The sequence below is a fragment of the Galeopterus variegatus genome, unplaced genomic scaffold (assembly GCF_000696425.1).
Source record: "Galeopterus variegatus unplaced genomic scaffold, G_variegatus-3.0.2 Scaffold180, whole genome shotgun sequence".
In the NCBI taxonomy this organism is placed as follows: domain Eukaryota; kingdom Metazoa; phylum Chordata; class Mammalia; order Dermoptera; family Cynocephalidae; genus Galeopterus; species Galeopterus variegatus.
The window spans coordinates 429,186-454,263 of record NW_007726291.1 but is presented as its reverse complement, the minus strand read 5'-3'; the positions used below and the strand labels follow the sequence as shown (position 1 = coordinate 454,263).

Sequence of the window (25,078 nt, the reverse complement as noted above, 5' to 3'; positions counted from 1 at the left end):
TGAGGTCAATGTCATGTTGGACTCGCCATCACGATATTTAAGACAACAGATCCTGTCTTCTTAAGCAGTCACGTACTCAACCTGTCGGCCTATCAACCTAGCTCTCCTCCTGTGAAGTTGCTTACACAGCATTTGACCACCAGGAAAAACACTACATTGAAGGATTTTGTTCTTTACAGCTCCTTGCATTTAGATGGAGTCTTCCTCCTGAGATGCTCTGTAGTTCTGATCTCTAAGGATTCTTCTGAGACTGAAAGGAAGTGCGGATTTTTTTTTTTAAAACCATTTCACAAAAGAGAACATGAGTTTTGGAGGGCAAATGTATTGAGTCTTAGTGCACTGAGGGTAAAATTGACAACTCCCCCTGGCATGCAATCTTCCTGACCAAGTCCTGCCCTGCCTCACTCCCAACAAAATAATCTTCAGCAGGATTAAAAAGAAAAAAAAAAAAACAAGAGGTTTTGTTTGTTTGTTTGCTTTTTCAGGGCAGGCTTGGCAGCCTTCAGCAAATGAGCTCACTTACCTTCACTGCATAATAGTGAACCCCATAGGTTGGGAGAGACTCCACGATGCTCATGTAGCTGGGAAGACAACACACACGCAAACACACACACAACGCACACAAGGGTGGTTATTCGGCAGAACTGGCATTATATACATATTTTTGTGTGTATGTGATAAAGTTCTCAATGTGATTGTTTACTTGAAGATTAAATTGAAACACCACCCCCCAGAGATAACGTCTTTCTGAGCGGAATTGAACAATCTTGACACGAGCTATATCAACACACACAAGCACAGTCTTCACGAGAACTGGGAAGGGCACTTACTTCACGATTGCTTGACCTCTGGTCTGGCCATTCAGTTTCTTGTAGTGCTCAATGACTCTGTCTTCACTAGAATTAGAAGAAACGAATTCTGTTATTGAGTCCCTAGGTCAATGGCCAAGCATCCTGCTAACTGAGACCCTTCTGAGTCCAGTCAACCTCATGAGAAGCTCCAAGGAACCAACAGCTCCTGGAAAAATGATTTGTCCTGAAGTGACAATTCCAAACGCAGCCTAAGTGAGATCCCTTGGGCTATCGATTTACTAAAAAAAAGTCTGTTTTCCCCTCAGAGGACTTGCATTCTCTGTATCTTGGACTTCTAATCAGTGGAAAAAGATGAAATTCCAGATTTTGGGTTTGGCTTCTTGCACAAAATGATACCATGGGAGGAGGAAGAGGCAGCCAGCAGAGAACACGAGGGGACACACTGGCTAAACTGTCTCGTGTCCTCCTCCTCACCCGCCTCATCTCCTGAATCCATCTCCACATCTGCAGGGCCTCCTGGGGGAGCGTAGGTGTTGCCTTCGCCGAGTGCCCACAGCCTACCTACTCTGAATGCATAGTCAGGGACTGAGTGCTTCCAAGGAGGATGGAAAGTTCTAGAATCTGGGCCTGGTTAATATGAACCATGAGGCAACCAAAGTCCCCAAGGAACACTGGAGAAGCAACAACAAACCAGCCACCACAATTAGATGGAAACTCCTTTACCTTTTGAAATCTCAGTTCTCAAGCTACCAGCAATTAGCTGGCTCCTTGGCAACAGTGGCACTAAGAGAGGAAGGCAGCCTGGCAGGGTACAGAGAAGTGACCCTGGACCCAGTGAGGTGGGAGCTCTGGCTGTTCCCACCGCTGCCTTCGGACCTGCAGAGCCAGCCTTGGGACCCACGGGGACGTGGTTGTCGGCAGAAGGCCTCACATCCCACCTGCTGCGAAGACAAGTCCAGAAGCCTCACATTTCCTCAGCACGGGCAAGGGGACTCCTTCCTGTTCCCCATAAAAGATCCATGAGGGGAGGCGACCCTGGGAATGTACCCTTAAGATCTCATTCTTTGATCTTTATTGTCTACTAGTAATTTATTATCCCAGAATCTATCTAAAGCTTTCTGGTTTTCTGTTTCCTTTTTCAGCTGGGCTGTCTTTGGGGGTAGCACGTTCTGTATGTGCATTACCTAGTCCTTGTGGGTAATTTATTTTTCAATCACTATCTTCACCTCCAATTGATATCTTTTGATTTGAGTATTTTGAAATTTGGTGCATGTAAGACAGTCAGAGCTCTTCACAAGGAAGTGTCTTTATAAATACCCAGAATGGGGACTGGCTGGCCACTGGGGGCCTTTCTCTGGCTGGAGAGTCATTTCTGTGGGGTCTTGGCACCCTCTATTCAGAAAGGGGCAGACTTGGCCCTTTCTCTCATCAGCTCCCATACGCAGTGGAGGTTCTACTTTGAGTGTGACAAAGTCCTCTCCTAACAGACAGTTCCCGAGGTGCATCCTCTCCAGGGTAGGCCCCAGCCTCACGAAGCCTCTAGAGCTGTGTCAGCGGATTCTGGGGCTGTTCTAGCTTCCTTCCCCCAACAGCCCCACTACATCAACAGCTATGCTGGCACGTTTCCTACCACACAGTCTGGGATTTCATGGGGTCACCTCCGAGATCCAAGGTCAAGCCACTCAAAGTAGACAGGAGCCTAATTCCTTTGTAGCCCTGGGAGAGGAGGACCCTGGGTTGAGGTGGGGACATGACAGTCAATACAGTGCTGCAGCCATGAACCCACGCCAGGCTCAAAAACACAGAGAGAGCATCAACAACACTGTCAGGCCGCTGTTCAGCTCTTTCCCAACTAAAAGGCCTGACCAGGGGGTCTCATGGTGCCTGACAGCTGCGGGAATCTTTGCCACTGCCCACCTCCCTGTATTTCCTGCTGCCTGAGACTGGCTGCGAAGCCACCTCCTCCTTCCCCCTCCTCCTTCCCCAGTATTTCCCGCATCTTTTGCCCCATCTAAACAGCTTCGGTCCATCGTGTGACAGTGCACTCGATGCTGGCTGGGACCCCATCTGCCCCTGGCCGCCCCCCTTCTCTGGTCCACCAAGGCCTGCAGTGCTCCACCCTCCACAGATAGTCCCCCAGCACCCGGGGCTGCGGTGGGTACTCAGTGGAGTAACTGGGAGAAACCCAGGGGCCAGAGCAAACTGAATCCCAAAGCACTGTCTGCAGGACACACAGCATCACATGGAGGAAAAAGGCAAATGACCCAAGCTGATATGTTTGGCCATGGGCTGGGCTGTGTCATTGAGTTAAATCACCTCTCTGCAGATAAAGTGTGCAGGAAACGCATGGGTGACATGATGTCATTGGCCTGCACGGGTCAGTGATTTGGGAGGAGAGGAAGATGTCCCCACAGACCCTAGGTGGTCGGGGAGGTCAGGGTGGTCAAGGTGGTCAGGGTGGTCCAACAGTCACAAGTGAGGCCCATGAGGGAGACTCCAGGTGAGGCCTCGTCCCACCTTGTTCTGTGGCCCCTTGGATGCCTCCTCCACAGGGAGATCACGGGACATGAGAAGTCCCCGCTTGTTCAACACTTGGGGAAAATTAGCAGAAAGGATTATTGCACGTTGCTCAGCCTTATTGTGCACCTTTCACTGCTTTTTATTATGTGACTTTTTATTTCCTAACTTATTTACAGTCTGAAGTCGGTTGGTGTGGTCCATCCCCTTTTACAGATGCATAAATCAAGGCAGCAGAGAAGTAACGAAAGCTACCTGGACTGTCATTCCTTCACAGTTCAGAGACTGTCTGGCTGGGACCTTAAGACCAACTGCTTTGCTCATGAGGCTGTGATGCCCACCCTGGCAGGTACCCACGGGCTCGCGATGGCTTATTCCAGCTGCAGTTTGTCCATGGCATCCGTGAATGCCACGGGGAGCAGAAGAGGCCGAAGAATGGTAACTGTGTATTCTCAGCTCAGGAATGATCAGGGCAACTTGGGCCTGTGGGCAATGTGATTATGACCAGGATGGAGCAGGGGGACAGTCTCCTCCAGTGGTAAGGGGTCATGGTTCCTCTTGCTGACACATGGGTGATGCTGAGGCCAAGAGGGAGATACTGTGAGCAAGCCTGGCCCACTAGCTCTGTCTCCCTCCCCATCCTCTATCTACATGGAGCCTGAATGGCATTTATCCTCTCCTTGAGTCTGTGCTTTTAAAAAATCCAAATACATAGGTTGGAATATCAAAGCCAACCACAATAAAATAAGGTGAACAGGGCTATTGGTATTCTTACTATTCTTAGCTACGTATCATCTGGATGGCCCATGCTACTGACTTGTTTATGCACAAGCTGGGCTGTGAAGCTAAGGACATCCGGCTTCCCTGTCCTGCCACCTTCTCAATGCATTCAGACAGTGGTCTGGATGCCCATGGGTCTGAATGAGGCCCAGGGAATGTGCTGGCCTGGTCCAGAGATATGGGTGTTCTAGCAAGACAGCTATGGGTGTGGATGCAGGTGAAGACGTTCATATTGACAAAGAACAGAAAGCATGTGCCTGAAGGAAGGCATTTCTGTATCAGTAGTATGTGTGCACACAGAGCAAAGGGTGGAGACAATGAAAGAAAGATCCAGAGAGAGAGAGAGAGAGAGAGAGAGAGAGAGAGAGAGAGAGAGAGAGAGGAGTTCATAACTCTGAAATGCACATGGGAGTTGCTGTGGATTGAATGTTCCCCAAAACGCACTGAAGCTTGACCTTTATTGTAACAGTGTTAAGAGGATGGGAAATCCTATTATGGTAACTGACATGTGGGGCCTTTAAGAGGTGATTAGATTGTGAGGACTGTGCTCTCATGAGTGGATTGATCCATTCATGGCGTAATGGGCATGGTTCTCCTGGCTTTAAGAGGAGAGCCAGTGAGCAGATTAGCTCTCTCTCTCTCACTCATTCTTGCCATGTAATACTCTGGTTGTCATGAAACCTTGCAGAGAGTTCCCACCCAGAAGGCCCTCATCAGATGTGTTCCCTGGACTGTAAACTTCCCAGCCTCCGAACTATAAGAAATAAATTTCGTTTCTTTATAAATTATCCTGTTTCAGGTATTCTGTTATAGTCAACAGAAGTGAACTAATACAGGGGTGTAACAACGCTTAGAAACACAGAAATGAAGTGACAGATGATCGAGGGATGGATCAGACCAAAGGCTACTCTGACCCCAGACAACCAACAATGCAGCCCACGATGGCAAACATGTCACCTCGTCTAGGAATTCCTGGTCCCTCCAGTTATCTTCCTGCATCCCCATCTCCTTCTGCACTGGTTTCCTGGAAGTGGGATAGTTCGGAGGATATGGAAAAGGCCCAGGGAGTATAAGGAATTGAGGAGGAGGACAAGAGGCTCCACGAGCAAGGAAACGAAATGTCACTTTGTGGTATTTATATGTGTGAACTGTAAGGCTGGAAGGTTGGAAGCAGATGCCTGCAAAATCCCTGCAGGGTAAATAGCTTTTGCTCTTTGGGGGTTAGATTATAAGGAGAAAGCCATTATTAACTAGCCCTGTGTTCCTGAAGGAAGACTGGCAACAAAGCAGTTCAGAGAGATGAAATTGGGGCCACCAGACACAGAAGGGGGTCACAGCCTCGGGCCTGGAGTCCAGCTCCCCCCATGACTGTGGTCTCTCAGAGAGAAACGATTTATCCTGCTAATGAACTTGACATCAAGACATGACCTATCCCAGCCAAAAGAATCTCTGAAAGTCACCTGAATGGTGAACAACGAATTTACTGTCTGGAAAAGTGTCCATATGAGATGAAATGTTAGTAATCCGTATATTTCAAAAAATGTATATAGAAGCACCTAAGTCCCATGTTGTAGTTTATTAGGATTGACTTGTTCCGTGGTCTCTGCTTTGTTTTTTAATAAAAGCAGTTGTGTTGACTTTTCTGAGATAGGCAGAAGGAATCACGGAGAAGTGCTGTGGCTGTCCTAGTGGCCGGGGCTTCCGAGCCCAGAGGCTGCCCACGCACCACCCGGGAATGCAAGCCGGGCTCGGCTGTGGCCCAGACTGCAGTCTGCCAACTTTCAAGTGGCTGAATCACTCAGAATCAGTAATTTAGGGCCCAACAGATGAACTACGGCATAATGTTACATGGCAGCAAAATCAGGAGTTATGAACCATTGAAGGAACATAAAAGACTCAATCTCTCGCTTCTGCAAAGAAAAAAAACAAAAAACAAAACCCATGGTTCTCCCACGTCTCAAAACTTCACACGTCCTGTCATCAAATGATGTTCCAAAATGAAACTCCAGCAGCACATGAAGGTTCCCTAAGTGGGCAAAGCTTCCAAAGTGAAATTGTAGAAGGTTTTTAAAAAACTTTTTTTTTTTTTTTTTTTTTTTAGGAAAAAAAGTACAGAGAGGGAGAGATCTCACATATACCATGTCATTTAAATAAATGTAGAAAAGGGTTTGGTGAAGACATGGGATACTTGACACAACTGGGGTCAGGGTTGACGTGTGAGTGGAGGGTATGCTCAGGGGTCTGGGCCTGTGCATGGGAGGCACTGGCTCCTAGACAAGGCTCTGGGGTCTTACCAGTAGGCCAGGGACGGGTGCTCCTTCAGGGCTTGGGTGGGAAGGGCTGGAAGCTTCTTCAGGTCGCTCCTCACGACTTCATTGCTGAAAGAGAGAACACCGAGAAACACTCTTACCCTCTGAGAAAACAGCTGCTCTATCTGACACGACCTGACCCAGCTGCGTTGTCTGAGAGACCCCACATCTGTTGCCTTTTAATGAAAAGTGGTGGGAGGAATGGGGTGCTTTCTTTTTATTTATTTACTTAATATAGATGAAAGAGAAGGCATAACACAGAGCGGAGCAGCCTTCCTTTCTGCTGCAGAAAGCAGAGAGCTCACAGATGGCCGAGGCTGCCTTTTTGAACCCTGCACTCAAAGAGCGGCGGCCTTCGTCAGGAATCCAGGGAGGAGAGGGTCCCCGGGGTCCCCATGGGGCAGGATCCAGGAGACCATCCCTGGGGCCCCGCTGTTAGGCTCACAGGGCTCTAAGAATGGGCAAGGCCGCGCTTTCTCCTTGGGAGCTGCTTGGCTCACTAATGCACAATACCAGTTTTCCTTGCTTAGACTGACCACGCACTGGAAACTGCTTTGTGAAATATGATAAGAAGTAACTTTGCTTCTGACAAGGCTGGAAACTACCGAAAAAGTGTAAGTGGATTGTCTGGTACTATTAGGTGGCTTGATGAGTCTGGTTCTGGGATCAGAAATTCTTTTTCCTGTAGACTCACACATGACCAGGTTTGGAAGATACTTTAATGCCCCCCTCCCTCCCGACCCCCCAGTTTAACCAGCCTTCTTCAGATGCTCGACTCCTCTTCAGACACTGAGCAAAGCTGCATCCCCACTGGGCCAGGCCACCTGGGGTGTCCCCCACTCACTACCTCAAGAGGAATTAGTGGCATTTGCTTTGGGGGTTCTGCACTGAGTGTTTCCCTACACTGGTCCACCCAGGAGTCTCAGGAGCTCAGCTGGGCTGCAAGGCTCATCTCGTGGCACCCTGCCTTGGACCTACAATTCTAACCTGGGCTATGTTGGCAGCTTCTGTGTTGCTCATACAAAGCAAGGCAAATATTGGCCACCAGGACACTGGGCGGTACCATGTAAGCAGCAATGAGCTAGGAGCTCACTAAGTAAATACAGAAGAAGGAATACTGCAGCCACAGATGGGGAGCACCTGAGACATCTGGATGGCAGACACCCCAACATCCATGCTGGTAACTGGAGGATGTACTGTTCCATGTGTCCCCAGTGGGAATACTGCCAGTAGCCATGGAATCAGCAGTTCCACCATTGAATACCAAGTGCTACTGGGCAAACCATACCAACACTTCACGTTCATGTAGGCAGTGACAAACAAACACGTGGATGGTTGGGAACATTACAGCTGCTTCCAGAAAGGGCAGTTTCAAGTGCAAGAAGAAACAATGACAGCGATGTTTGTGAACCCTGGCTTCGAACAACCAACCAGAAGGAAAAGCCCAGCTTCTGACTGTTTGGATCAGCACATCCAAGTACTTGAACTGTCATCAAGTAGGTGATCAGGAAAGGACTTATCAATTAATAATCAATAAGCTGAAGGTATTTTTGGAGTTCCTGCTATTATGTGGCAAGTATCATAGTGGCTACAAAAAACAATGAGACGTAGTCCTTATCCAAAAGGTGCTCAGGAGGCAAGAGGCACGCATGCAAAGATAACCGACCACATGGGCAGTGTCTGATCATGTCAATTCAAACAACAAATTTGAAAGCTCAGAGGAAGGGAAGGCCTCTTTGGGCTCTGGTGTAAGAGCAGGTTTTGGGGGAGGTCTTGCATGAAGAAAGGATAGGAATATTATTTTCCCCCAAGTGGAACACAGCAGAGAAGTGGAGGTCCTAGAACTTGATCTGAAGAGATGAATCAATTGGAGTGTGTGGATGTAAGTGGCAATACAGTGAAAAGGCAGGTTAGGCACAGAATTTCAATGCCAGGTAAGAGAATGCAGACTGCCCCTGTGGGCAATGGGTTTTCAAATAGGTAAGCTCCCGGTGTGTAGGAAAATTCAGCTCGCAAGTATGGTTTGGAATTTTTACTCGCACGCTAATTAGGCATAGTTTAAGCAAGTATTCAGTTTGCCAAACACTCGAGAACCCACAATGATGAATTTCTGGATCTTCTCTCCCTGTTTAACTGTCAGTTGCCTGAGAAAAGGGATTCGGTTCATTGGTTCATAAGCTCCTATGATGGTGTCCTAAATACCAAAAGGCACTGTTATTGTATAAACTTTTACTGGATGAAACAGTGAGAAAGGCTATTAGTAGCAGCTCCTTTATTGAGCTGAAACATGAGTTGGGGTTTACCCATCTAAAGTATATTTGCGGAAGGAAGGAGCTAAAGGAGGATGGGATCATTTTACCCACCAAACACTCATTTGTTGGCAAACAAGTTTCCCGATGACAGCCACACGCTTGACTCTCTTGCTGGAGGTTGCAGTGGCTTCTCTACTTGTCCTCCAGGGCAAGGTTGCACAGGAAAATATAAGAAGGCATCCCCAAGCGTGAAGCTTGTCCAAACCCATTACATTCTGGAAAGAATCCATGACTCTTAATCCTTCCCAAGGGACAAACATGCAGAAATGTTCTGTTTGCCTTTCTGCTGTTTATAAACATCTGTAATAACTTAGAGGTGTCCAGCCCTGTCAAACTGGCCAAACTCTGTGGCTGAAAATCAGAAAACTGCCCTAATGGGAGTCCTGGTCACTCTAAAAATGAGCTAGAAGTTTCCAGCTTCCTCTCTCTATGTCCTCACTTTGACGTTTTCTCCAGAGTTCATTGGACTTGATGAATCCCAACTTATAAAACACCTTAAAATAGTGCATTTTTAGAAAAAAGCAGAAGGGTCTCTTAAAGAGCCAGTTGCTAAACTCAGAATAAAACTCAAGTCTTCTTATTTTTAATATTAACCAGATTTTATTCAAAACTTTTAGGTAGTTATTAATGTTGCCAGCAAAATATTTGTGTGTGAATGCTGTGTTAGCCTTTAATTTAGGGTTTTTTCTTCTTTCTTTCTTTCTTTTTTTTTTTTTTTTGAGATGGTGTGCCTGTCTTCTGCTGCCTATACTGCTCATACGACATGGCAAGTTAGAATGATCCACTGGGGAAAAGTGAAGATTTCTAGCAATACATCAGATAGGGAATTTGCCACAATGAACAAAAACAACAAATTTAACCAAGACACTATAAAGTGAAGAAAGCACAAATAGCACTTGAAAGAAGGATTAGAAAATCTGCAATGTGTTGGTTTTCCTTTTAAAAACTAGGAAGTTACTTTTACAGGAAACTCCCCTGGGGTTAAATAAGATGTGGGAGAAGCCTGGGGCAAGCAGAATATGCTTAGTGCTGCAGAATTCTCCCTGAAACCAGTTTTTTTTTTTTGCTCTGCACTGGTACAAAAACAATAGAGCACTAATGTTATAATGTTATGCTGGTGTCACATAAAGAAATAACCTGAAATTCAGAAATGGTAATATTGTGCTAGCATCGGACTGACTCCTCCATATTTTATGAACATATCATGAAGATAAATTTCTCCAGGGAGATGTATTTCGTTAAGTAAAAAGGAGCATTACAAATCCTTGATCCACTATCCATAATTCCAAATCCAAAAAGCTCTAAGAAACAAATTTTTCTTAACCCATTTGGTGGCAAATTTAACTTTTTTGCACATGGCCACGTTTGACCTTCATCTCCCCCACTTGGTGTGAACACCCATGTTTTGATGCAGGAGTGTTGATGTGTTTGAGTCTGGGTGCTGCCCCAGACCCTGCCCAGGGTGTTAAGGAACACACGGCACCAGCAATGAATTACCTAAGACCTGAACAATTCTGAATTTGGAAACACTGGGACCCTCAAGTTTCAAATACGCATTGTGGATCTGAATTCCTTTCTTCAATCATGTAATGAACCTAGAAAACTGAGACGGGTGAACAAGGGAAGTCATAGATTTTTTTTTTCTTTGCTGACCTTTAAAACTCATGTGGTAAACAAACTCCTTTCCTTTCGTTTTCCTTCCTCCTCCTTCGTTTTTTGTGAATCAAGGTGAAGGTGAGGTTACATCAGAGAAAATGAGAATACTTGTCTACCTTCACCCTATCACACACTTTTACCCCCAGGTGTGTAGGGAAGGCTCAGTGAAGTTGAGGGTGTGGGAAATGTTGTAGGTGTCTTCTCTTTGCACTGTCTGTGAAACTTCTCCTGCCATGTGTTTGATCACTTGCAGACAAAGGGAAGCACCTTGAGACTTGCAGAGATTTTTTTCCAGCATGCGATTCTGGATTCCCAGGCATGTGTTGTAGATGAACACGTCACACTAATTTACCAACTGTACAAAGGGGCAAAATTACAAACACATTTATGAATTGCACGCCTTTGTCTCTGATGCTAATTGATAAATTATAAAATAATTTATTTATAATAATTAAAATAATAAAAATATTAAAATAATTTATTATAATAATCTTTATTCCTTCTTTCATTAATGAGTCTGCTGCAAGGAAAGTTTTGTGAATTTCTAACTTGGTTGTAAACGTGTGAAATTCAAAACAAGTTTAAAAAATTGTTTCAGAAGTCTTCAACTTCAGGCAAATAATTTGACTCAAACAGCACAAGAAGAAACAAATAATTGATTTTCTACAGTATCACCCTTTAGATTGGTAATCTCAATTCTGAAAAGTTGACATAGTGTCATAGCTGTGAAACTTTTTGTTATTCACAAGGTTGACTCAAAATGTGATATTGATATTAAATGCTTAACCAAAGAGATAAGCTGTCATAATATAAAATTTCCTCCTTGCTTTATATAGCTAGACGATTCCCATAGGATTTGAAGAATATCCTGCAATATTAAATGCTTAACCAAAGAGATAAGCTGTCATAATATAAAATTTCCTCCTTGCTTTATAGCTAGACGATTCCCATAGGATTTGAAGAATATCCTGCAAAAAAAACCTATCTGAATACTTTTTTATGCTTTGAAAATGTGAATTACACCCTTGAAACCTCAGCCAAATGGACTTTTGTGCTCAAAACAAAGCTTTCTGTAACAATTTATAACTTTTCCACTTGAACATTTTGCTTCAACTTTTCACAAATTCTGTTCCTTTCAAAAGCTCTTGCTGGCGTCAAAGATTCCAGCTGTTCCTGAATTACTCATGGTCGTCAAAGTCATTTTTAAATCCTGGGAAAACACCCTTCTTTCTTTCTTTCTTTTTGTAAAATAATGTATAAGAATTATATTAATTTCAATTCTTCCCTCAAAAACTTTTTTTGGGGGTTGATAAGTGTGTTTCAGGTTTAACAGATGACTTTTTTTCTAGGATGTTTTTAGTAGGGAAATTTGCAAATTTAGGTATTAAAGATCCTGTTAGGTTATGTAAGTCATATTCCAAATGTTAACTATTCCAAACATAGCTGTCTGAGTATTTTTTGAGTAATTATAGTGCAAGCTGCTTTCTTTGAAGAGCCAATTAAAAATTGTAGGAAAATATACCCCAAATGATCAAAATGGCCCAATAATGATTTAAAACTAGCTTGCTCAGAGTTGTAGTACTAAGAGAATCAAAGTAATGATATCAGTAAACTAGGAATTGTGACTTATAGCTGCTACTTTAGATTAATCAACTCTCTGTGTTGTCTGTTAGCTGGGCAAGAAAATAACTTTGTCATCTTTTTAAAGCTAGGAATCGTTACAAATGTTTATATTACGGAAAAAAAAGTCTTTTAGAAGAAAATTAGCTGTTTGCCTTCTTTCCTTGTTCGTCTTCTGAAATTCTTCCTTTAACCTATATCTGCCTAGAAGGCATCCTCTGTCCTGACAGGAAAGACTTACAAACCTGGAATTTCAGATACCAGTTAGCCAAGTTTAGTTTACATTAATTCACAAATGCTCTGTGAAAAAGCAGAACATGTTTCAAACAAAGAAAAAAAAAATCAAGAGGGCACTTTTTTGGTCACAAAAAATGTCTTTCTTTCCAGACTAGTGACCACACAGTGTCATGGTTTATAGAAAGTAAAATATTAAATGGTCTTCACGCTTTTTGCATCTAACTGCTCTCCCAGGGACCTAGGAACATGAGGTCTGTGAAGCTAATGGGAATTTTTCAGCACAAATAAATACTGCAATTCCTCTTCTAAAATGGAGTTGAAGATCAATTTTCCTTGTTAATAGATGACTGCTATTTGTTTCTATTGATTGAGTAATGTGTCACTCTATTTCTAAAAGCAGGACTTTTTTTTTTTTTTCTTTAAAGAAAGAATTAGAAACCTGCAGACTGCTAATTCATGGACATAGGAAGATTTCTTACTGACCACCGAACTCTAATAAGTGGATACTCTCTCACTTGGACCAGCATTTAATTTTGTACAGATGTCATCTAGACTGACCCCCCAGTATTCAATCAAAGCCTCACTTCTGTTCCTTTGGTTGCTGTGTTTATTTGGAATGGCAAGCCTGCAGAACCTTCCATGGCCTCTAAAGCATGTGACAGGCTCTGCTGAACGGGGAAGGCTCTAGGTAGGCAAAATGTGGCCCCTGGATCTTAACAAGAAATTTCCTTAATATCAATTATTTTTAGGGGCTGTTTGCTTACTGGCCCAATAAATCTCATGCTGGGAGAATCCTGTTTTAGTGATTAGCATCAGTACATCCAGTCTTCTGTAACAAAGATATTTTCAGGTTCCCACAAATGGCCCAGAGTAACAGAGCTTTACGGATATGGTTTCAATAAATCTTAACAAAAAATTCTATACCACAGACATTTTTTTACCCTGTTAGTGTATGGTTGATTCCTTATATCAAGGGTAGTGTGATTTTTGGCATTTATGATTTACTCTGTTCAGCATAAAGCATTTATAAATCACTTTACTTTTGCAAGATGTTTAAAATTATAATCTTAAAAAAGATTGTCACACTTTTAGAAAGATCAGAAGGGCTGGCAGAAGGTGAAAAACTAAGTGATCCTCAAAATCAGGGTAAGAAGATTGGCCGATAGGGTTTTCAGTTAAGGTCACCTTTGAGAAAAAGCCAAAAATCAAGTACTCGTATGTAAATACCCTGTTTACTAGAGTGTAGCAATAAGTCTTCTATTAAATTAAATTAGAATATATCTAGAAAATTTGCATGTCTTGTTAGTTGATTAAATGAGGTGTTCTCTGCACTGACCTTTTAAACAAAGAGGATATTATTTTTCTGCAGTAACCTAAAGGTCTTAGAGAAAAGTTCTTGAGTAGAAAACATCAGTGCTCAACACTCAAATCACTGTAGCTCCTGCGATGAATGAAGTATGTATAACTCATAGATAACGTCCATTAGTCGACTAATGTTCAACAGTGATTATCTAATGAGAGCTTTTTGTTTTAAACTGAGTTGGCCCTTCTCCACCTAATATTTACTCCTATAGGTGTCTTGGTTAACAGCCCTGAGGCTGTGCAATTGTTTTTAAACAGAAATGCCAACTTTCCTGATTTCCTGATTGTTGATAGACATGAGTTTTGTTCTGGTTTTTTTTTTACGTGAATATACACCAGGAAATGAAATGAGATTACTACATGCTGTGCTAAGGAAAATATTAAAAGTGAGAAAATATTATTTTTAGATAAGACTATTTTTTTAACCCTTAATGACAGCATACAAATTTGTCCGCCATATGTTAGAATATGAACATGTAGGGCGTGTATTTCGTCTGATCATAGACAATACTATTTGTCTATCTGTATACCTCAGTCATGTTCTTTCAGCAATGCTAAACCCAATATTTCACGGTAAAGTTCCAAAAGGCAAGGAAAAGCACAGGAACAAAAGAAAAAATAAACAAATGGGATTATATCAAATTAAAAAGCTCCTGCACAGCAAAGGAAACAATCAATAGAGTGAAAAGACAACCTGCAGAATGGAAAATATTTGCAACCATGCATCTGACAAGGGATTAATAACCAGAATATACAAAGAGCTCAAACAACTCGATAGTAAAAAAACAAATAATCTAATTAAAAAATGGGCAAATGAGCTGAACAGATGTTTCTCAAAAGAAGACATACAAATGGCCAATAGATATATGAAAAAATACTCAACATCACTAATCATCAGAGAAATGCAAATAAAAACCACAATGAGATTTCATGTCAACCCAGTTAGAATGGCTATTATCAAAAAGACAGAAAATAACAAATGTTGATGAGTATGTGGAGGAAAGGGAACTCTTACACGTTATTGGTGGGAGTGTAAATTTGTATAGCCATTATGGATAACAGTATGGAGATTTCTCAAAAAACTACAGATGAAACGATCCAGAAATCCCACTACTGGGTATATGTCCAAAGGAACGGACTCCCATGTTTATCGTGGCTCTATTCACAACAGCCAAGAGTTGGAACCAACCTGAATGTCCATCAGCAGATTAGTGGATAAAGAAAATGTGGCACATACACAGTGGAATACTACTCAGCCTTAAAAAAAGAAATGATATTTGCAGTAACGTGGATGAACTTAGAGAAAATTATATTAAGTGAAATAGCCAGGCACGGAAAGAGAAATACCACATGTTCTTACTCGTATGCAGAAGCTAAAAAGTTGATCTCATAGAAGTAGAGCATAGAACAGTGGTTACTAGAGATTGATAAAGGGACGGGGAGGTGGCATGGGGAGAGGGTGGCCAATGGCTACAAAATTGTAGACAGATAGGAAGAAGAAGATCTATTGTTCTTTAGCAATGTAGGCCAACACTACAGCCAACAACAAATTACTGTGTAACTTCAAGTAGCTAGTCAAGAGGTTGTCGAATGTTCCCAACGTAAAGAGGTGACAAATGTTTGAGGTGATGGATGTGCTAAACACCCTGATAGCATCATTGCGTACAGTGTAAATGTACCCAAATGTCACATTGTGCTCCATAAATAGATACAACTAATATGGGTCAATTAAGAAAAAATAAATTAAAAAGAAAATTCAGAGACAGAAGTAGATGAGAAGTTACCAGAAATGGGGCAGGGGCTGGGATGGGGAAAGAATAATGAGTAGTTATTGCTCAATGGATACAGAGATTATGTTTAGAATGACGAAAAGTTCTGGAAATAGATAGAGGTAGCGGTTACACAGCATTATGAGTGTAATTAATTACACGCAATTATATGTTTAAAGTGCTTAAAATGAAAATTCTTATGTTATATATATTTTAGCACAATAATTAAAAAAAAAAGACATGGAAGTGAGCATTTCCATTAACTGGAAAGAAAAGAGAGTTGTGTAAGAATAAGCCTCAGGGACCTGCTGAGCAAACAGAGTTCCCCCCCCAAAAAAACCAAAAAAAAAAAAAAAAACCCCAGAAAAGCCTGTAAGTTTCATGAGAAAGGGTAGTTACAGTTCTGGGTTCTCTTTCTATTAAACTATTTCAGCACTTCTGACTTCTTCTTTTGTAAAAATAACCCTTTTACTCTTGTGCTTCAAGAAGTTTGCTCCCATAATTCATAGATTTTCGAATATTCATTTCACATAAATGTAATTTGTATTTAGTCACTGAAATGTAAATATCTAAGATAATAACATCATGGGGAAAAATAAACTTTTAGGAAGTTATCCATTCAGAACCTCTTAGGCTATGAAAGACTTACTTTGTCTTTTGTATGTGACCATTGATTTAAAAGGTTATTTGATCCTCTGGATTCTAGAATATCTCAGAGTCCAGCCCTGGACCCTACGTTTTATTTATTTATTTACTTTTTGGCAGCTGGCTGGTACGAGGATCTGAACCCTTGACCTTGGTGTTACATGGTGGTACTCTAACCAACTGAGCTAACTGGCCAACTCTGTTTCATTTATATAAATGTCTTCCCCAGGGTTCTGCATGTTCTAAGCTGACATCTTATTTTATTAATTTTGTTCAGGAAAACATATTATATTTACAGGGTATGTTTATAAGTCCAAGTCATTCAGTTAAATACAACGAATGCTATAGAGTCATGCATTAATATGGCAAAAATAACTTTCTGTAATATTACATTTTGGACATCTGAAACACCTAATGTCCTGTCACCATTTGGTTAAATGTGGTCAACTTCAATGTTTTGGGGATCTTTCCAAGTAGAGTGACTTCTCTCATTCCAAAACTCCCAGCTACCCTTTTCTCTGGACCTCTGATGAGAGGTTTACTACCTATGGGCCTGCTACAGACAACAGGTGTTTACCAAGGCATCCCGTGTAATAGATCACCTCCACCTTCCATGGTGTGGGTTTTATGCTAGGAGAGAAACTGACCTTTTGGATAAGGTGTCTGACCTCCCCTCCTCCCCTGACAGCTATTTCTTTCCCAGACAGCTGCCCTTACAAACAAACAGCTATGCAGCACTTTGACAAATGAAACTCAACCGGATCCTTTGTTTCCCTGATTTCAGCCAAGAAGCTGGCATTCCACAGGCTCATTAGGGGGCCGTGAATTACTGCTGAGGAGGCCAGGCCTGCACTTCCTCCTGCCAGGCAATCCGTGTGACCACTCGTTTTTCCCATGATCTGTGGGGCCAGATTATGCTGTTCCTGGTTCACATACCATCCTGTCAGAGTACCCCCCAAAATAAATAATATTTATGGCAGAGTTCAGAGCTGGTGAGAGAAAAGGGGGAGAAAACATATCTTCAGAGTAAATAGACTAGACACTGGAATCCTTTGGATTTGTGGTTTTTGAACCACTTTTCATGGGACTCCAGAAATCTTTGTAAGTAGATATGGATTTATACTTATCAAAACCCCAAATTCCAATACCAAATTAAGGTCATAAAAAAAAAATAACAAGAAACAATGTAATATGGTATAGTTTTTATAAACTGAAAACTTTTCATTCAATAAATTCAGTATATGGTTACTGGCCACATACAAAGTTCAAGGTCTCCATCTAAGGCTCTTTAGAGCCATGATCTATTTAAAAATTTGACTACCTCTGCTTTATATATACCAAGACTTGGGAAACCTAAATAAAGGGGGCTTGGAGATCTCCTTGCACAAATATTCAAATTGAACCAAAATTGCTACATTTTGGATCAAAGGCCAGCCAACCACATCATGCAGGCCAAATCCAATCCTCTGCTTGTTTTTGTATGGCTTATGAACTAAGAGTGGCTTTTACATTTTTAAATGGTTGAAAAAAATAAAAAAGAGAATAATATTTTGTGATACACAAAAATTTATATGAAACTCAAATTTCCATGTCGACAAATAAAATTTTATTGGAACACAATCATGCTCATCCGTTTACCTGTCATCTGCAGCTCCTTTTGCACTTAGAAAGGAAGAGTAATTGTGACAGAGACTGTGCAGCCTGCAAAACCCAAGGTATTGCTGTCTTAAACTTCTAGAATACTAGAATCCCCTATGTACTGCCACGCTATCAGCATCCCTAATAGCTCTTGCCAGCTTGTGGTCAGAGAAAGTTAAGAAGGCAGATAGTGGGTATGGCTACTGGCCACGCTTTCTTCCATGGATGGCCCTGGCCTGGGACACACAGGTGGGGGCAATACTTACCTGTAAAATATAGGAAGCTAATTCAAACACCACTTCACTGTCAACATCAATAAGCTCCTGAAAGGAAAAATTAACAAGGATGATAAGTTTGGTACTTTAACAACTACGTCTTATGACAACTTTCTAAAAAGAGGCTTGGTGTTGCTTTTTTGAGGAGTTTCCTAGAATCCCAACTATTCATAGGTTATCTTTGTCCTTGAGGCCACTGCTCTGAATTACTTGGTCCCAAACGCTCCCTCACATCTTTTTTTACAGCTCTTAGCCAAAATGGACTAGTGACCAGGGCCTACAAGGCCTCATGTTTAGATATTAATGAGCAATTAAGGGGTGAGCCAGTCCCCAGCTTTTTACAAACCTTTTAATCTTATTAATCACTGGAGTATGGTTACTTGATAACCACTTGGATGACCTCAGTTTCTCCTGGTTTGCTTGTGTTTTCCTTGTAAACTCTACTTCAGAACCAGTAGCAAGGCTTTATTAAAAGAAATGTCACAATGGGATTGTGACTCTTTAAATTAAAATGAAATGAAATTAAAAATACGGTTCCTCAGTTGCCCTAGCCACATTTCTTTCATGTGCTCAATAGTTCAGTGTGGCTAGTGCCTACCACATTGCCAGCACAGATATAGAGCATTTCTATCATTGCAGAAAGTTCTGTGGGTCAGCGCCGTTACAGCGGCTGAGTTTAAAAATGCTTCTGCTCTATTAGTTCTTCCCCCAAATATTTAATTGTGATCTAGGGACATGTTCTTAAAAGGACATAAACCTCCCTTTGGTTTTGGAAAGAAATCTAATGTATATCTTTTTTTAACATGTACATAGTTCATATCTTTTTTTAACAGCTTTATTGAGGTGTAAGTGAAACACACAAAAAAAACCCTGCAGTTCTTCCCCCAAATATTTAATTGTGATCTAGGGACATGTTCTTAAAAGGACATAAACCTCTCTTTGGTTTTGGAAAGAAATCTAATGTATATCTTTTTTTTAACATGTACATAGTTCATATCTTTTTTTAACAGCTTTATTGAGGTGTAAGTGAAACACACAAAAAAAACCCTGCGCATGTTTAATGTATACAATTTGATGAGTTTGGACATATGCATATAACCATGATACCATCACCACAATCAAGAAAATAAACATATTCCTCACCCCCACAAATTTCCTTGTGTTCTTTCCCGTGTGTGTGTGTGTGGTAAAAACACTTAACATAATATACCGTGTTAATAAACTTTTAAGTACGTAATACTTTATTTTTATATATAGCTCATATGTTAAAGACAAAGGGAGAGCTGGAGTTCATCAGTATTCAAGAATGAAAACAAATTAATTCACCTCCTGTTTCTGTTGTCAAGCTTAAGTAGAAATGTCCACCTTTACTTTTCTTTCCCTAATATCACAAGATCCTGTAGTGAGGGACTGGACGACAGAAAGTTACTGCTAGGAGAGATTTAGAGATCAGCTAACCTAGCCTGGACCTTTTGTTGAGAACGGAAATCCAAAAACATGAGGGACTTGCCCAAAGTCACAGGCCTTAATGGGGCTGGAAACCAACCCCCACTTCTTGCCAAGTATTCGATTTTCCTCAGGATGTACAGTTTCCCCAAACCAATAAAGACTCAGTTTCAGCCAACATAGTCTCAGAACAATATTCATAATCGAAGTTAGCTTAAAAAGAGTTACTTTTCACTTGAATTATAAACCCAAAACTCCGATTTGTGGATTTTCTGATTATTTTGGGGGGGTCCAGAATTGGTCCCTGTAATTCAAAGCTGCGTTCAAGCAAGCCTGAGTCTTTTGAAGGAGGTATCTCATACAGGCTCTTTCTGGCCTAGGAATTTCAAAGATGGATAGTAATATTTGCAACTGAACCACCTTAGAAGTGTGGCCTGAGAGCACTCACAAGCATAGAAGAATCGGGGACAATAATTCTTCCCGTGTAACCAGCTGAAGGGGCTTTCTGGGTGCTGCAATTGATCGTGACAGTTGGGGCTGGAATGTGGAGGAATGTTTGGAATTGCAGTTCTGGGATTACCAGGTCCCATCAGAATGCAAATCATTTAACAGTGCACAAATGATTTAACAGAAACATTGTCCAGGGTTTCCATAATAGATCATTCCCACTCTCATGACGTTCGTTTCCATTCCCGCCACTAGGCTTCCTGGATGGGCTCGTGTGCACTTGCTGGTGTATCGGGATGTCTGTGCTCTCTGTCAAACATTTACACCTACGTTACAGCTAAAGGTCAAGAGCGGGCTAATAGTTAACATCCATGGAGAGGCTTATCTAAAGTGCAACTCAAAACCAACCGTCAGAAAACAATCCATTTAAGTGGGAACACAGCTGTTAGTTCTTCTTGTGGTTCATCTGCTCAATGAAAATGTCTATAACTCTCTGGGAGCAGGGGTGAGGGAAAAGGAGGAAGGTGTTTTACATTATTTCACACAGCCCATTGCGTAGTTCCATGAGGTACTGTTGGTGAGTATTAGCTGTAAGGTCCTATCATCCAGCGTAAAGCTACCCAAAACGCACCATTAAATGTCTAACCTGATCTACCCCCAAATCTCTCTCACCACAGTTGTCCTCAGGGTAAGTGAGAACTAGCACCTTTAACTGGGGTGACTTTTCACCTTCTCTGACCTTGACCATCTCTCAGTGAAGATACTAAAAAACAGCGTGAGTCAAAATGAAGCCAGTAAAAGGGAAAAGGACTAAAGGATGACGTGCTCCAAACACTGCACACAAGAGAAAAATCTGATCGGAAAGGGAGCTGCATTGTTACCTCTTACCGTTCCTATTTAATATTTATTAAGTTCAACGATCACCTCCCTGGATGTCTCAGAGAAGTAGACACAAAGATCTAAAGAATGTGTATAAAACCAATCCAGAAATGGTGGGGAGATGCGTTTCTAATTGTTAAAAAAGACTTTCATGTCCTGGCAGTCTCTGCCTCATGCCCTGATGTCTCTGTTCATGATACCCCCCCGCTTTCCACGTCGCCCTCCTAGGTGATTTTTATTTTTAAGATTCTACTGCGATGGAACAGAGCTGTAGAATTTTTGCCCACTGCACCAATTTCCCATTATACTTCAAAACCTGAAAGCCGAGATCCCCACAGGGGAGCCAATAGATGTTTCCAGTCATCTTCGTGTTAGAAATGTGTGCTGCACAGCATTAAAAAAACCGAACTCTACCTTTTTCTCATCTGACTTCTCTAGCAATCCAGAGGTGGTTTCTTTCATGTGTTTCTGCTCAAGCACAGAAAATAAACTGAAGGAGACCACAAAGAGTGTATGCAAAAATCCCATACTTTCCTGGGGCTCTGGGTTTTCCCTTAACTGAGGACAACATGGGAAAGTGGGAGAGGGGGCAGAGAAGACTGTCGAAGGAGGGTCTACGGATGGTTTCCACCTGGCCATCTGAGAGGCTGGTGGGCTGATGCTCCTCTGCACTTATTTAATCCACAGCTCTGTGTCGAAGCTCCTGAAGCTCTCAGAGCCACTGGAGGAGTTGGTTCCTGCAGGGCCCTTTTCTGAGCTAGAATCCTGCCTGGGAATCTCGGGCTGTCTGGTGGGAATGTGGTCATTTTACATTGAGACTCACTGGGAAGAGGGAGACGCTGGTAGAAGGGAACATAACGTCTTTTGGTTCTTGTGGCCTTTTGGTGTGCACTCCGGGCATCTACTGTCCTTACTCCCAAATGATGTGTGCCGCTGTCTTTGGTCATGAGAAAAATGGGATGGGAGGACAAAACGTGACCATCTGCAGGTGTGTGCATGTGCTCCGTGGAGCAGTGGGGAGGATGTCCCCACTTCCTCCCACTCAGCATTGTTTTATCCCTGGTGATTAATCAACTGAAGGAAGAGGCCTGAGGTCATTTATCAGCAGCATAATGACTAATAATATTCTCAGAAAGATTTCCACCGAGGGTTTCCAAGTGTTCCAAACAAACAGCCCCAGGAGACCCCCAAGTGGCAGGTGTTCTGGATATTCTCCAAAAGTCCTGAGAGCTGGAGGACCCCTTTGCTCTGGGGCACTTGGTGGTGGTCTCTACACTCAACTGAGAATCTTAATGAAAAGCATTCCTCCATGGTCAGGGATTAGAGAAATTCCAACTTCCATGTAAGATTAATGAAATAACTGCATTATAAAATGTGATTAACAACCATATGGTAGGTTGAGAAGTTTCCAGTAAGGATGACCTTTGCAAAGTCCATTCAATGATGTGCAGGGCCGGTGCAAGGGTTTTGTTAATGAATCCTTCTCAACTGTTATCTTTCTTCTCACCCACAAAACATCCGAAGATTATAGTGTCTTGCCACCCTCTAGATTATTTCTAGTCTCCCTTGAAAGTTTCAGGTTCCCCAACCCCCCGACAGCTTGGGGACATTGGCTAGATTGCATGAGCTCCGTGTTATCTTTCTTCTCACCCACAAAACATCCGAAGATTATAGTGTCTTGCCACCCTCTAGATCATTTCTAGTCTCCCTTGAAAGTTTCAGGTTCCCCAACCCCCCGACAGCTTGGGGACATTGGCTAGATTGCATGAGCTCCGTGAGTTTCATTGTCCTTATCAGTAAAATGGGGTTACAATTTCTTTTCCCATTATTTTACGGGGTTTGGTGAGGCATAGGTATCGAGATGTGTTAGAAACTACAAAACACTCTACAAATATCATGTCCATATTATTTATTTCTGTTCATCGGTGTCTACAGATAATCTGATCTCCACAGTTTTGTCCCTGTTTTTTCAGCATTTCTTAATATTTATGGGAATCGTTAGTAGTTTTTTTTTTTTTACAAATGAGAGGGGTAGCATTGTGTGTGTGTGTCTACATGCTGGGTATATTGGTCACCGTGTATGTGATGATTAATTTTTGTGTCAACTTGACTGGCCATGGGGTGTCCAGACTAAACATGTTTTTCTGGGTGTGTCTGTGAGGCTGTTTCTGGAGGAGATGAACATTGGAATTGGTGGACTCAGTAGATGGCCCTTCCCAATGTGGTTGGCTATCACCCAATCCCTCGAGGGCCTGACGAAAACAAAAGGTGGAGGAAGAAGGAGTTTGCCCCTTTTTTCACTTTTCTTTTTTTTTGCCCCTCTCTATCTGAGCTGGGACATCTCATCTCGCCTTCCCTGGCCCCAGACTGGGATTTATGCCATAAGACCCCCTGGTTCTCAGGCCTTCAGACTCAGATTGAAATTTCATCGCAAGCTTTCTTGGGCCTCCAGCTTGCAGACGGTGATCGTGGGACTTCTCAGCCTCCATAATCCTGTAAGCCTCATAATCTCCCTCACAATAAATCTCTTCTTATCTCTCTCTATATATCCTACTGGCTCTGTCTCTCTGGAGAATCCTGACTAGCACAGTGTCTGTCATCACAGTGGGTCATGGTGCCCACACTTAGCCACACTGCGCTCTTCCTCTTGTGGCTCTGTAGCTGCCGTGCCTCATGTACAACTCGTGATGATTCCACAAAGTTGCCCCTGGACAAACGTGCTGTGATGCAGGATGAGACTGATGTGATCTTGCATAATTCCCCTTTGTCTGTTTCCCGGCAGTCAAGTCACTTCATGTCTGTTAAAGATCCCCAGGGGTGCACGCCATTCAGCCTGAGCCAGGACTAATTCTGTGGCATGGGGATCTCTCATGCCATCCACTGCATACAGCCTGTATCATGATCCTAAGGAATCTCTCTTTTAGAAGTCATGGGCACAGCCAGACGGTGGGTCCATGTGAGTCTGTTCCTAGAGAGTTGACAAAGGAAGTCACTCTCTCTCCTCCTCTCCTTCTGCTCTCTGTCATACAAGGGCACACACTGAATCTGCATCAATCAAACTAAGAAATAAGGACTAGGGTTCTGTAGGTCTGAGGCTAATATTTATGTTGGTTCCTTTGTCCCATGGGACTTGATTCTGCACTTTGTTTCTCCCACCTACAGATGAGATGATATCATCTGTTCATTAGCAAAGCTCTTTGACAATCTTGAATAAAGACCATTTATTTCAACATCAGCGAGAGTGATAGCATTAGACCTACTTAGTAAATGTGGATGATTACTTAAACTTCAATAATACATGAAGCTCCCAGACCAATACAGGCATCTTGGAAAGCAAGGCTGGGTAAGACCTCCTTCCCACCCTCTAACCTCCAAGTACACATAAAACAGGCATATTAAACCTCTCCTTTTATGCCATGATCTGCTGTCAAAGTGTGTATGTAGGCACCAAACTTGGTGATTTCCCATGAAATGTACAAATCCTAGCTCCCTGGTTTTGGAAAGTCATAATTAAAAACAATTTTCTGGGCATCAGCTATGTGCCCAGTATAGTGATAGGTCATGGAAGATGATCATAAAAATTCACTTGGAAAAATGCTTGTGCTAACTTTCCTCCAACCCAAAGAAACACATTTCAGTCCATCTTCAGATGGTGACCATGGGTCCTGTTTCTTTGGTCATCGTGGTTGGACAAGGGAAGTGTTGAGATCAGGCACAATTTAAACGTGACAAATATACTTTAATAGTGGATGGCCAATCCCTTTGGGCCAGGGCAGAATGAGATAGTTATCTGAATATGCGATTCACAACAGCACATTTAGTCATTCCAACCAGCCACTCACATCACCCAACCTAAATCAAATGAGTATCAAATTACTCCTCCAAGAGGAACTGAATGGAAAGAGAAGGTCTTTCAATGTGGGAGCCAATTTTCTTCTCTCTTTGAAGGTTTGTATGTGAAGAAGATTGGGGGCCGGAGCTAAGGTTCCCTATTTCCCTTCTAACTTTAAGATCTATAATTTGTGGAAATCTTTCTCTTTAAGAATTTAAACAGACATTTTATGAAGTAGTATTTGCTGTTTGCAAGGCTTCAGGAAATTATTGCAATGAGTAATTTTTCATAGTGACCTCATTTTGTCGGTGCAGAACTCAGAGCAGGCAGGATTCAATCTTGCAGCCTGAAAGTGGGGAAGAGCTGAGAGGACAGCCGGCGTCCACTGAATCTCTGCTGTCTTGTGTGACAAGACTGCTGCCTTCTGTGGGGGACGGCTGGTGGGCTCTTCACTGGTGCATAGGAAGCCACATCCAAAGGCAAAGACCAGATGGAAAAGGCTTGGCAGGAGAGCTCTGCTGTGTCATAAGTCTCTTCCCAGG

The 25,078-nt window shown here is 42.3% G+C and overlaps 1 protein-coding gene across 1 annotated transcript in view; it reads right to left on the bottom strand.

Moving 5' to 3' along the window:
• Positions 1–25,078, bottom strand: part of FRMD4A (FERM domain containing 4A) — a 183,692-nt gene that overhangs the window by 81,127 nt on the left and 77,487 nt on the right. Inside the window, exons 5-9 of the mRNA XM_008564083.1 lie at positions 17,920–17,980; positions 16,151–16,169; positions 6,404–6,487; positions 831–896; positions 524–581 (exon numbers count right to left, since the gene is read on the bottom strand). Of these exons, the coding sequence (XP_008562305.1) occupies positions 524–581; positions 831–896; positions 6,404–6,487; positions 16,151–16,169; positions 17,920–17,980 (288 nt within the window). The remainder of the gene's footprint in view (positions 1–523; positions 582–830; positions 897–6,403; positions 6,488–16,150; positions 16,170–17,919; positions 17,981–25,078) is intronic.